The sequence below is a fragment of the Ciconia boyciana genome, chromosome 7 (genome assembly GCF_034638445.1).
Source record: "Ciconia boyciana chromosome 7, ASM3463844v1, whole genome shotgun sequence".
NCBI lineage: Eukaryota > Metazoa > Chordata > Aves > Ciconiiformes > Ciconiidae > Ciconia > Ciconia boyciana.
In genome coordinates, this window is record NC_132940.1 from 30452683 (window position 1) to 30466375 (window position 13693).

General features: G+C 41.0%; 1 protein-coding gene across 8 annotated transcripts in view; it reads left to right on the forward strand.

Annotated features, from left to right (window-relative positions):
- The window catches only part of KLHL20 (kelch like family member 20), a 32677-nt gene that overhangs the window by 13034 nt on the left and 5950 nt on the right, over positions 1-13693 (forward strand). For 5 of the 8 annotated variants that reach the window (XM_072866355.1, XM_072866353.1, XM_072866351.1 and 2 more), the window contains 9 exons: positions 1728-1886; positions 3062-3156; positions 4369-4484; positions 4857-5040; positions 6241-6384; positions 6582-6715; positions 7323-7531; positions 9171-9277; positions 11346-11426. In XM_072866355.1, coding sequence (XP_072722456.1) covers positions 1728-1886; positions 3062-3156; positions 4369-4484; positions 4857-5040; positions 6241-6384; positions 6582-6715; positions 7323-7531; positions 9171-9277; positions 11346-11426 — 1229 coding nt within the window. Of the gene's footprint in view, positions 1-1727; positions 1887-3061; positions 3157-4368; positions 4485-4856; positions 5041-6240; positions 6385-6581; positions 6716-7322; positions 7532-9170; positions 9278-11345; positions 13365-13390; positions 13409-13693 lie in introns of those variants that run through there. The other 3 variants (XM_072866356.1, XM_072866357.1, XM_072866352.1) reach the window with 3 other exon arrangements.

Sequence of the window (13693 nt, forward strand, 5' to 3'; positions counted from 1 at the left end):
AAGTCAGTCAAATAGACCATTAATATTAGTCAGATAATTATTAGTGTCCTGATAATTAAGCCAAAATAAGCCAAAGCATTTTAAATAATTATTTGTTTTACTATGTAAACTAACAAGTTGCATAGTAGTAATAACTTGGTTTGCCATCGATGCAGCTGGCTTTTCTGAAGGTGGAAGGGAGGGTCTTGATGACCATCCTTAACTGAAAAATTTCCAGAGCCTTTGTTTTCAGAGTCTGAGGCTGCACTTACAAACTGTTAGAGTAAAGTTTAGACGTAAGCTAGTCTATGTAGAAGGGAGGGAGACTATGGAAAAAAGCTGGTAAAGATCTTTAATGACCAGTCCAGTTCTTACTCTAAGGCTGAGGAAGTGTGTGGGCTAACTGTGCTGTGGCTTTTACTATCCCTGAAAGCCCACAGGATCGTAGACCAAAGTCTGGTAACTGATCTCACTGTCTGTTGTGTTCCTCTTAACTATTTTTGCTGTTGTCAGTACTTGGCAATTTTTGTATATTCATTCAGTGCTCTTAATTAATTTCTTTAGGTAATTAAAAGGACTGCACAGCTGGCTGCTGTTGAGATGATAGTGTCAAAGAATGCATTTTTTTTCAGTTAAGCTGCACATCATAAAATAAGTCCTGGAATTCTAGTGTGGTTGCAAACGATAAGGGCAAGCTGATACTCAGTTATTTTCTGTTACTGAACCTCTCAGATTACAGGCTACAGACTGGGAGTGCTTGTAGGGAAGTGAAGCTGAGTTATCTGTCAAACCATTTCCGCAGTTCTCTTTATTTCGATTCTCACATCTTTCCCATCTACGTGGTATCAGTGCAGAAGACATAGCTGTGCATGAGCTCTATAACCTCTCAAGGCAGTCGCAGCCTGACTTACATGTGCTCTGTGGTGTGTTGTGTGAGCAGTCCTCCAGTGGCAGCTATAGCCTCCTGAGAAACTTGGTCGCTATCTTGGGTACTGAAGGAATGAGCATGTTTGCAGATTGTCGGTGGCTTGAATTTCACAAGAGATCAGTCCTTAGGGCCTCAGGAGGGTCTGATTCCCTCTTAAGTGCATCTGGACTTGTTCAAACTCTATGTATCTATGTAGAGCAAATGAAAGAGGCAGGATCAAATGAGTCCATCACCTTCTCCTGAAATATTTTCTGGTCTGCCACAAATCTTCATTCAGGAAGAGTTTCCACGTTCTCTACAATGCTTCTGGTAACTTGTTTCTGACACTCTTATTTTTGTGCTCTGTTTTGGATTTCTTGTGAATAGACCCTCTCTATTCTGATACCACTTTTCAGTCACGTATTTATCACCTATGCAACATTTTTATTTCTGCTTTATATATTAGACATGGCAAACAAGGAGACTAATTTTAAAGAAGGGCTTTGTTTTGCCTAAATTTTGAAATCTGATCAGTGTGTTCTGTGGTTTAACCCTTTAAAAGTGTCCTACAAAGGAACTTTGTGTAAAATTCCCTTTCACTTGCATCCCCATCTAAATGTGTCTGTGTTGTGTTGCTAGGGACTGCATTCTGCTCTGTGCAGCAAACCCTTCACATGTATTGATGTCAAAACAGTGATGGGTATTTGACACTTTACTGGATCAGTCCATTAGACTCTAATTCAAGTGGACTATCCACTTCAGATTAGCGCTGAAGTGGTGAATGGCCGTGGTGCTTTGGCTGCTGTCCTTACTTCCTTTTTTTTCTTTTCCATTTAACTAGGTAATGGAGAGTGAGGAGTTCATGCTGCTTCCTGCCAATCAGCTCATAGACATTATATCCAGTGATGAGTTAAATGTTCGCAGTGAAGAGCAGGTGTTCAATGCAGTGATGGCCTGGGTGAAATACAGCATTCAGGAAAGAAGACCCCAGCTGCCACAGGTAATCTTGAGTGCAGTAACATTCGAGACCACTTTATCCACTGGAAGAGTAATGAGGGCTGACATGGTGGTGCCACAGCAGTGTCACAGTTCTGAATGCATGCAAAGCCACAGTAATTCTCTCTGACTTCCACCTGTGTTAGGTGGCTTGCACTTTCACTTAATCTAGGCTGGAAAGTGCAGTGGCTAGAGCCTTCAGTAGGGGCTTTGTTGAATTGTTTCCAGGTAGGACTTGCCAAACTAGATCATTCCAGTAGTCTGTCCAGACAAACCTGCCTTTCATTGCTTTGAGTGTTGTATGAAAAACATAGTGGATAAGAAAAAACTTGTCTTCATTTGTGGTGTATCTTTAAGCTCTGCTGTTTGATTTATGCCTCAGCCCTCATGATCTTATATTGGAGCTTGTCAGAATGGTTTTGTTGAAATACGATGCTTCATCTAAGCCAAGCCATTTCACAGAGAAACACGCATTCTGACAAAACTGTCAGCCAGAAAGCCTCTGAAGTCTCAGGCTTTCTGATCAAAAGAGGTGAGAGTCTGCCTGCCTTAGTGTTTCTGCTTTGGAAATAGATGTTAAATGCAACTTTATTTGCATAAAGTGGAAAGCTTTTGAAAATTATTTTAAGTAAACAAACCAAACCAGAAAAGCCTGCTGTTCTCAAGGTAGCTTTTAATGCTCTTATAACTGTGTGCCTTTTTAGGCCCCTCTGTCTATACCTGCTTACGCCTGTAAATTCGAAACCGTTGTGAAAGGCATGTTATATGTTATTGTTCATTTACTGCACAATACCGGTCACATTTGAGAGAGCTAAATGGTTGATAAAACTTCTAACTAAACTAGTGTTTCAGGCAGATGTATTGACATCTGTAATTTTGTAAAGGTTTTCAATTGTGACCTTGTTTTCAGCTGTTAATAAATCCAGTGGATTGTTCCCTTTCAAAGACTGATTTTCTGCTGGGTATCTAAATTGATATATTGAAAAGGCAAAGTTGCTGTAAGATGAGCTGCATTTAACTAAAATGCCAGGGTTTGGGTGTGTAAATGACCATGCATGTTTGCCAGAGGAATTATTAACTTTTTATCAAAACTTGTTAGCCACTATTGTTTTCCATTTGGCTTCTTGTATCTCTGTGGGTATATGTGGTTTACCATATATGTTCTGTTTTGTGTTTTAGGTCCTGCAGCATGTCCGTCTACCGCTGTTGAGTCCCAAGTTTCTTGTGGGTACAGTGGGCTCTGATCCGCTTATTAAGAGTGATGAGGAATGCCGGTAAATCTACTCGTTGGTTTACAGAATTGGATTTTGCTGTATTTGGGTGCCTTATTTGCATCTGTTCGCTAAAACTGTGCTGATTTGTCAGTGGTAAATGGGTGACAGCTCACAATTTCCTCTTTTGCAACTGGGAGGAGAAGAGATGCAAGAAAAAGTGTTTACTATTTGCATAATAGTCAATAGTGTACCCTAGAAGTGTGTTTGTTCTTTCAAGTTTTCAGTGAAATAGTAAACTTTGCATGCACAGTTTGACTGTTGGTAAAATACCCTTCAGTGTATTGTTTTCCATTTCACCTTTTTTGTTTCTCTAGTCATGGTCTTTCATTACAGCTTACCGCTTGCATGGCATTCATGATCTTGTTAGGACTTAAAGTAGTTTTTCTGTGTAAAAAGTCTGCACTTTGATAACTGAATTGGACTCTGGGATTAGAGTCAGCTATTTTCCACAATTGAGGGAAAATGTTTATTTCCTTCTCTTACGGTATGAGTCTCACCTTTCTAGTTCTACAGAGTTCTGTATCATCTATAAAGCACGCAATTCTTCTTGTACTTAATGTAAAAAAGTTCAGGGATAGGCTATACTGTTCTCTTCCTGAATTAGCATTCATAGTGGGGGAATTCCACATTTTTAGAGGGAAGGAGGACTTTTTTTCTTTTTTGTTTTGTTCAAGGGTTTGGAATATTAGGATTAGTCCAGGTGTCAAGTCATGAATGGATGGACAGTGTGAGCTGGCCAGAGCTGATGGAGAAAATATTCATCAGAAGGGTACTATCTCCATCTATTGGTCATGTGTGTGTATTATGTATTTGTGTGCATTTCAACTCCTGATTTGTTCCTAGACAAAAGAACTAATTGTTAAGTTTTAGCTTGAGGCAGTCTGGGTTTTTCTTTTCTGCATAGTAAGCCTGACAAATCTCTTGTCACAGTTTTTTATCAGTCTTTATAGCAAGCAATATCTATTATTAACTGTGGTCAAATATTGATACTGGTCTACTGCTGTCACTGCATAAATGACTTGTAAACAACTGATGAGGATTTAGGTGACATTATATGTTTTAACTAGACCTGTTCATGCACTTATGTGATTTGTGAATACCTGAAGTGCATGACTAGTGCTGGCTGCTCTTGCCATTGGTTTTGATTCATACCTTCTCTTGAGACTGGTATCAGGTGAACTTTGGGGATTGATATTTTCCTGTCTTGCACAGGGATCTAGTGGATGAAGCTAAAAACTATCTGCTGTTGCCCCAAGAGCGGCCACTGATGCAAGGACCAAGAACTAGACCACGCAAACCCATACGCTGTGGAGAAGTGCTCTTTGCAGGTATGTATAGCTCCTGCTGGCTTAGGTCAGGAGATTCAAGTCTGGCTCTTCTGGTGATAGTGCTTCCATAAGACTAGTCTTTACAACATATTTCTGAAGTGACCTGTGCATTAATATTTGGAGATTTCAGTTAACTTCCACTTTCTTACTTGTGATTTCTTTGGTCCTATGAATGGCACAGTACTTCCAAACTTATGCTAATCCTCTTGAAAATCACATTCTGTCTTCTAATTATAACCTCAGAATGAGTAACTCGGAGATGGGGCTACTGGGCTAAGGCTGACAAAGTCCAGAGGGATTATTCGTAGCAGGCACACATACAGTATGTGAGCTGAGTATTATGATGATATTTCTTGTGTTTGGTTCCTACAGTGGGGGGCTGGTGTAGCGGGGATGCAATTTCCAGTGTTGAGCGCTATGACCCTCAAACCAATGAGTGGCGGATGGTGGCTTCCATGAGCAAAAGACGCTGTGGTGTTGGAGTCAGTGTTCTGGATGATCTCCTCTATGCTGTGGGAGGCCATGATGGTTCCTCTTATCTTAACAGTGTAGAAAGGTAGGTCTCCATGAGGCCAGTATGCAAAATGTTAACTCTGAATGTTTAGACCTGGGTGCAGCCTCTTAAAAATGAGTTCATTTTGCCAGCTGTGTTCTTTTTCTGCTGAAAACCTGAGATCTATATTACATGTTATCTACATTTCCTCCTCCCTTGCATACCCAATTGTGGGTATGCACAATATTGTGTTGGTTTACTGCTGAACTAGGACTTGAAGCATAACAGCTTATGTCATGTTATCCCCAGTTTAATGAGACAAGATGTAGCCTTGGTATAAGGCACATGTAAGAGATGGGTCTGGGTATAATTGATGGGAGGAGTGATGATCCTGCTTAACCTTCTTTGCAATTGCTGGTTTGTTTTTAACATTGTTGAGGAAGGTGAGGTTACAGTAAGCGTTTCTTAGATGTTGAAGGAAAGATCCTGGAGTTTTATTGTGGAGTGGTAACTAGAGAATTAAGGAACCTTGGCACTTATACAGAAGAAAGAAAATAGGTCAGTTCTAGACCTGTGAAAGATGTAAGTCAAACCAGCTTTGCCAAGCTTCCTGTTTCTGGGAGCTGCATATGGCAATTCTCATGCCTAAAAGCCACATGACTCAAGCACTCCTGGTACTCTAAATCTTGGCCCTATAACAAATCCAATGAGCTATACAAATATGTTCTTTCTCCTCAAGTTTCCCCTTCTTCCCGTGTATATCCTTGCATACTCCCACCTTCCCAAATCATGACCCTAGCCTTACATCTCCCACGTCCTGCACTTTTCTGCTATGCACCATATTTCCTTGTCTCTGGATTCCCAAGTCCATCTGGCTCTTTCGTCTTTTATCTGGAAGTGCAGGTCCCAGTGCTGGCGAGTTCTTGTGTGAATTGCAGAGAACATACAGCAGAGTAACTGTGGCTGCTGCTTTTTGCATAGATGCAAGTTACCACATCAGCCAGTCCCTAGTAACCTGCTGTCTTGTGAACCTGAACCTTTGATCTTCAGTTTGAATCATCTCAAGCTGCAGTTGGAACGTCCCTGGAATAACATGTATTGGATGCTTTATGCCACTTCAGGGGTTTTATCCAACTTACAAATAGCTGTGTTGCAGTTTAAGCTCAAGATAGGCAAGTTTCACTGCCTTAGTAGTTCCCAAGCACGGGGGAGTCTGAAGCATACCTAGACAAGCAATTTGTGCTGTTTGGTGTGTTCTTCTAGGTATGATCCAAAGACCAATCAGTGGAGCAGTGATGTGGCCCCCACCAGCACCTGCAGGACCAGTGTTGGAGTAGCAGTTCTTGGGGGCTACCTCTATGCTGTGGGTGGCCAGGATGGTGTCTCTTGTCTCAACATTGTGGAAAGGTACTTTTTAATTTAAAAAAAAAAAGTGGGGCACAGGGAAAAGAGGGTCTCTGAGAAGGTGCAGATGAGCTGGAGGGGAGGTAAGTACTGTACAAATCTTATGGGGATTTTTTTTTGGAGGGAGTAAGGTCAGTCTTCCTGCCCCTTTGTGAAGATGTCAACACTTCACTAAGCTTCGGTGTTTGTTCTTTCGCCAGGTATGATCCCAAAGAAAACAAATGGACTCGAGTGGCTTCCATGAGCACCAGGCGCCTGGGAGTTGCAGTGGCTGTGCTAGGGGGCTTCCTCTATGCTGTGGGAGGCTCTGATGGGACTTCTCCTCTCAATACTGGTATGCCTTTTGCTGTCCCTCATTGCAGTCAGCACTTGTCATTGTCTTGTTTGTCCTTAGTGTCTCCAGATGGCTGTTGAATAGTCATCAGTTTGCTGTATTTTTTCTCCTTTAAATGTGATTTTTACCATACATTAATTCACTTTCTAGGCTTGTGAGCCCCTATTACGTGGTTGTGTGTCTTTTTTTTCTTTCTCAATGCTGCATTTGGCAGTGTGTCCTGAATAAAATACTTTGATCATTTGCATAACAGTTGCAAGCACATCTTTTTTTCCTGCAGTAGCCCCTTTCTGCTGTAGGAAGGAGGGTGCCAAAGGTAGAACTACTGCAAGACAGTAATGCAGGTCAGTTTGTAGCATTGCCAGCTCACTCTTCAGTGAAGATGCTGAATGTGATTGACTTTGTGTAGGACTGGGGAGAGAATAGCAAGCCTTCTGTAGAAGAAAAGCATTAGAGTGAGAGGTAACAAACTGGTTCATCATATTTTTGGTGTGTGGAAATTGCAGTGTCTTTACAGATTGAGCAGTACTTTGGATGCAGGTTCAAAAGTGCTTACCGCCACTGCCTGCCAACCCTGTTGTCCAAAGATGTGTCATTTCCTCTGCAGTGGAACGCTACAATCCCCAGGAGAACCGCTGGCACACAATTGCACCCATGGGGACGAGGAGGAAGCACCTGGGCTGTGCGGTATACCAAGATATGATATATGCTGTGGGAGGCAGAGATGATACAACAGAGCTCAGTAGTGCTGAGAGATACAACCCTCGAACCAACCAGTGGTCTCCTGTTGTAGCCATGACATCTCGCCGAAGTGGAGTGAGTTTGGCTTGGTTTGCTTGCTTATACTATACATAATCACATGGTGAGAGCACAGGGTGGTGTCATATTGGGAGGTTTCTCTCTTGCTTCCTCTGTACCTTCACTTTTCTTCTGTGAGGGGAAAGGTTTGCAAAAATTCAAAGCTCTTTAGCAAGACTAGAGAATGAAGTGGTAGTCATGTCATGCCATAGACAGCTGTTTAACATGCCTGAGGATGGGGAAATGGAGTCATTTGAGGGTCTCTTTTAATAGTTTTGATCCCTTATACAGAGTCAACTACTTAGGCCTGAAACAGAGGAGTTCTTTAGATTTTTACTTGGTGAAGTAGCCATACTTCGCATGAGATACTATTAGAGAATACTATCAAAATGAATACCTGGGTCTCATCCTGCAATGCACTTTGGATTAATTAGGAGGTGAATGTACCTACTTGCCCAGAAGAAAGTGCTGGGAATCTAGGCAAGCATGTATTTAGATACAAACTTCCAGCAAAGTCTTGTCATTGCCTTGAGATGTGTGGGAACAGGGTTTCTGGGCTTTCACTTAGAGTGTTACCTCTCTTCACCGAATCCTGTGAGTATGGGGAGTGACAGCATGTTCTCATCAACTGCTAATCTTCCTGCTTTCTGTAGACATGTGAAGAAAAGATTAGCATAGTGTTTTAAGTAGTCATCGTGTTTGGGCAGATGCAAATGTTATGAATATTTATCGTTGGATACTGGATTATATAGTAAAGAGTGGATTAATTCTGTCTGTATGTTAGTATTTCATTGTCTGGTGAGGAAAGTATGAATCATAATTTGAGCAACTACTGGTTTTGGAAGCAGAGAATACGTATTTATTTCCATCCTCAAAGCATATCGTGCAGTATCCCAACACTCTCCTTTTTAGTTACTGATTAGGCATTGACTTTTCATGAGCTGCTTCTGTATTTGCTTTCTGTAGAAACTGCTAAACAGATGCGTCTGTATCTGAAGCCCTCCTGAGTTTTCTAACTTCCTCAAAGCCAAAACAAGGACCATTTTACATTGTGTTCTTGTCATCTTTTTTTTTTTTATGCCACGAGATGTTTTCACTGGAAGTGATCTTCCTAAACCACAGAACTGTTTGAAATTTCAGTGATTTTGTGCTTCAACAGGAAGACAAAACAGAAAGGCTGGAGGCCAAGGTGCTTACAGATGGTCCAAGCCCCAGCCCAAGAGGAGCAGGCCAGGAGCTTACATATGGTTGTCCTAGTTTAAGCAACTGTTCCAGGCTGTAGGCTGGTAGATATTCTGGTGCATGCGTGTCGCACTTGGTGAAGAATTTCAGTCCAGTACATAATAAGTTTTGGCTGATAAAGGCATAGGTTCTCATGTATCTATTATCATGCAAGCAGTTCTAGTGCTTGTAGCTGGTAGTAAGGGGAACCTTCTGCTTGTTCTTTAAGAGATTCTCTATTTTGAGATACATATTTAGCTTTTCATGTCTCATTATTTTTTAGGCTATTTTATTTGTCTGCCATCTGCCCGCCCTCCCCCTCGACTGCCTTTCACCAAACATGGTTATTAAATCCTTTTATTAGTATTTTCATGTTAACCCTTCTTTTCAGGACGTCCCAGCTAAATAGCTACTATCTGTGATGGTTGTTTTGCAGGTTGGCCTCGCAGTGGTGAATGGACAGCTCATGGCAGTGGGCGGTTTTGATGGCACAACGTACTTGAAGACCATTGAGGTGTTTGATCCAGATGCTAACACATGGAGGTAACGGTTAAGTTTGTGAAACAATCAAATAGTGATCTCCAGCTGTAGCTGCTGCTACCCAGCTGGAGCTGTCCCAGCTAAAGTAGAAATGTGAGGTACACCATAACAAAGAACTCGGGTGTGGTAGCCAGCATAATGTTCACATTGTGGCTTGTTGGCTTGCCAACAAGTCTATGAAAGAGAATCATATTTTGAAAAAAAATCCCAATGTGCCATTTACCTATGGCATCCCCTTGTCTATGACTATGGGAGTAGTAGGCAGTTGAGAAACATTTTCTTGCAGATTTCTGCTTGAATTCCAGCCATTGGCTCCCATTTTACTTAAACTGGAGTGAGTTTTCCATAGTCTTTCCCATCTGCGTATCCCAACAGATTTAACCAACACTTAATGAATAAAGTCTCATTGCATCTTTTGCAGGTAGGAAAATGGTGTATAGGTAGGTTATTGAGATCGAGAGAAAATAAACGATTTAGCAGGCTTGTTGGGTAGCAAGCAAAAGGTCATACCAAAACCTAGTTTGATTTTTAAGTGCTGCTTTTGAACATAACAAAAATGGACCACATTGAGAGAGATATACCCCTTCTGTTTATTTTGGGCAGAGACTCTTCAGCTTTCCAACAAAACTAAGTTTGCCCTTAGCAGAAGGGTTCACAGTTGGGATGTAGAATTTGGCCTACTCATTTTTTGCTTTCAAGCTGAGGCTCTGATTTCCAGATCCTTTGGGAGGAGCTGAAACAGAACACTTTGAGCATGTGATGTTCTTCCCCTTTAAATGTGCAAGACAGCAATTAGAAGAATTTCATCTGATTTACAAGCTGAGAGAAATACTATGAAACTGCCAATCCAAAAATGCGTACTGAGCAGAAAGGCTATTTTTCCTATTTCTTTCCTATTCATAACTACACTTAAAAGCAATTGCCTATATATTTATTCCCAAATCTAATTAGTATAAAATTTCAAGCTCCTGTCTCTATTCTTGCTGCTTTAGTAATCTGGCAGGGGTGGGGAATAGAAAGAAATTCATGTCCTTATTCCTTCCAGCCTAGTAACACTAGCAGATTAACCCTTTCCTGCTGAGATAAGCTATCATAAGAAGCAGTGAAGGAACTTCCCCTTGTTTCAGTTATGGACAATGCCTTTTGAACTGCTGAGAAAACTAGTTGAGTAGAGAGTAATACATACTTCATATTCCGTAGCTGAATGGTTTCAGCTACTTCCAGTGACAGTAACAATAAGATGTCTAGAATTAGGAGTTACTGCCTGGGCTAGCATTCACAGAAGTTTAGGAGGTTGTTCAAGGTACTAACTTGTGGGTTTTTTCTCCCACTAAATTTGATATAGCTGATCAACATCTGTGGTCTCCTTTCTTTTGTTTGCTGTACTTCTTGCTCTATGAAGGATATTTTTATTTGTGTAACCTGACTGAGAAATGCTTCCGACACAATTCGGGTTTAACACATTGCATTCGTAGGAGTTGTTTGAAGAACTTGCTTCTGTTTCTGCCAGCAGACTTCAGTGGCACAGAGGGGAATATGCAGCTGAAGTGAGTGGGATGCTGGAGTCTATAGGGAGCAGATTTCCATATGAAATGCAGGCACCATTTCAGTAACGTATTTTGGAGAAACAGATGGTGCTTGGGATGTTTTATATCTTGGTTGGATCAGCTGAATTTAAGGTATTAGAAATATAAAAGAAATTAGTTGAATTGTGAGTAGCAAACCTATCCTTGCTCTTGTGTTACCCAAAATGTAGCCCAAGGTCAGCTACAGCCTGCAGAGTTTTGTTCTGTCTTGCACGTTACCAGACAGGGAGAAAGCAAGTGATTACTCAAGTAACAGAAAACTGCAGTGTCAAAACGAGAAGCAGTTTCTGTTTTGAGAGAGAAAGGCATGAGCAAATACAGCTGTTTACCTTGGAAGTATATAAAATGACTGCTACCCAACTTACTTGTCATGGTTTGCTTTAAGCAGAGGTGTAATTGTGTTTACAAGGGCTGGTTCAGTCTTTCCCATGGTAGCTCCGTGAAGGAGCTGAATCAGTGTGACCACTGAAACCTTGTCTTTGCAGGTTGTATGGTGGGATGAACTATCGGCGGCTGGGAGGAGGAGTAGGTGTTATCAAAATGACACACTGTGAATCCCATATATGGTAAGCATCAAGAGGGAGGGAGACCCCTTGGTTCTCATTCCTAGAAAAACTGAAGAGACTTGTTGACACTGGACCTCTTTGCAGCTCTAGTATGAACAGCCTAGATCCAATGTAACTCTTTGCCAGTGACTTTTTCTATGGAATTATAAAAATAACTTCTGTGAGAGTGTGCCCAAAGGGAGACCACGTTGACAGACTCCAGGGAACCACTGGACAAAAGTAGAAGTGTTGCTTATGTCCATATTTTTTCTAAATAGTCTACACTTTTGAATAAACCAAACTGTAAAAGTTATTGTAGCGTAAACATTCTGATGTAGAGACCACATGCTATGCTGGGAGTCTGGCAAGGAGGAGGGTTGCCTACTTTCCCTCCTGCTGTGAGCAGTGGATGTGGCAGCTGTGTGGTGGGCGAAAGAGGAAAGTGATACAGAAAACATTGCTTTTTGCCTTATTTACAGAGAGCTTCAAAAAAAGTACTTGACCTGAAAGGTGCCACCTTTGCACAGAAGCTTTTCTGTGCACAGAGTATATTTATTTTTTCATTTAATTTGTATCATGTATTTTCTTTGTATTGTTCACAGCGATAATTCCAGCTTTTTATTACATATATGGGTGCATATATATATGTATTTTATATATATATATGTATGTGTGCGTGTGCAATTTGAGTTTTGACAAGCTGGTGTTTAGGGCAGGGCTATGTCCTGGCAGCTATTGTGGTTCCAACCCTTGTGGTATGTTTTAGGGTCTCTTAGAGTACAGGAGAGCTGTGAGGATGGGTGCCCTGAGTATCTTTTCAGTCTTGCTGGAGGCAAGAAGTAGAACTGGAACTCTCATCTATCGACTGAATCAGTGAAGTGCCCAAAAAGGGTGAGAGTGAAAAGGATTTCAAATGATGCCTTTTTACTGTACAGTGTATGGTACGAAAGTTCAGCTTTCGTCTCTCCCCTCCCCTGTATATGAACCTAGAAACAACTAGTTGCTTAATTATAAAAACCTTTTTCTCACGTTGTCTGCTAGATAGCAGTTCCTGTCTGAAGCTGGGACACAGGTATCATCTGTTAGTTCTGACTAGCCTAGGTCAACCCTCACTTCTCAGGTTCTGGCTAGAATGGCAGACCCGCAGTCAGCTCCTGCTGAAAAAAGCTTAAACCAGCATCATCTTAGCTGCCCTCCTGCCTCTTGTCTGTGTCTTTAGAATTCCTGTTGTAGAACACTGACCATGATGAGATGGTAACCTCCCTTTTAGTGATTTTTATGCACCTTGCCTGTGTTTGTTTAGAGCAGGGAAAGGTATGAGGCTCATTAAAGAGTTTGGAAGGGGAGGGACTGTTTGCTGGCACTGTGAGTAACTGTCATGTTTCAGTGACTGCAGAGGCACCCAGCGGTGGGGGGAGAGGAAGGAGGAACTCTAGACTCAAAGGTTCTGATATGTTTGTACTGTAATTTCTATTCAGTATGACAGAATAACCTTTTGCACCTGATACAACTTTGGATCTTACTAAATCTGATTTTAAAAGAGTAAGAGGACTAAATTCTTGAGATGTAAAAGGCAGTGCTGACATCTTAAGTTCTTTAACTTCATAGTTTGATTCATGTAACTCAGCATTTTAATGAGCTTGAATATAGTAAAAATTACACTACAGTAATAAATGGGTCATTGAAAATTTTTTAAAGTCCCTTTTCCCCTAAAGGTTGGTATTCTTGTGTTTACATATGAAGATCATTTGCACCTTTACAAGGAAGACAAGTATTCTGTAAACAAATGTTTACATGTACCATTTATGCTTTTTTCTAGCATGAGTAACTTGTATAAATAGTGCTATCTTAATAAATTTCTTCTATGCTGTTCTTTGTTTGTTCCTTTGGGTGAAAGCAGTGGACTATGATTTTGTATAGTTTGTGTGGCCATAGATGCTGGGGTTTGGGGTTTTGGTTTTTTGGTTTTGTTTTTTTTTTTTCAGATACCAGTCCAAGTAAAATTGGCTTAAAAGTCTGCTGTTTGGTGTTACCCTCAATTGCATAGAAGCATGTCATTCAGAACCAGCTTTTTCTGGAATAAAGTATTTGTACTATCTGACTAAATCTAGATCTGTTCACTTAACTGCAGTTACCAATGAGGGCTATACCCCAATTTGCAGATAAGCATGTAAAAAAAAAAAGTAGCTTTTCATTCCAGCAATACCTTACAGCTAGGCTGTAGTAGATACCACACATACATAGCAAAGCATCACTCTTGAAACCTGAGTATGGCTGTAGTTCATATA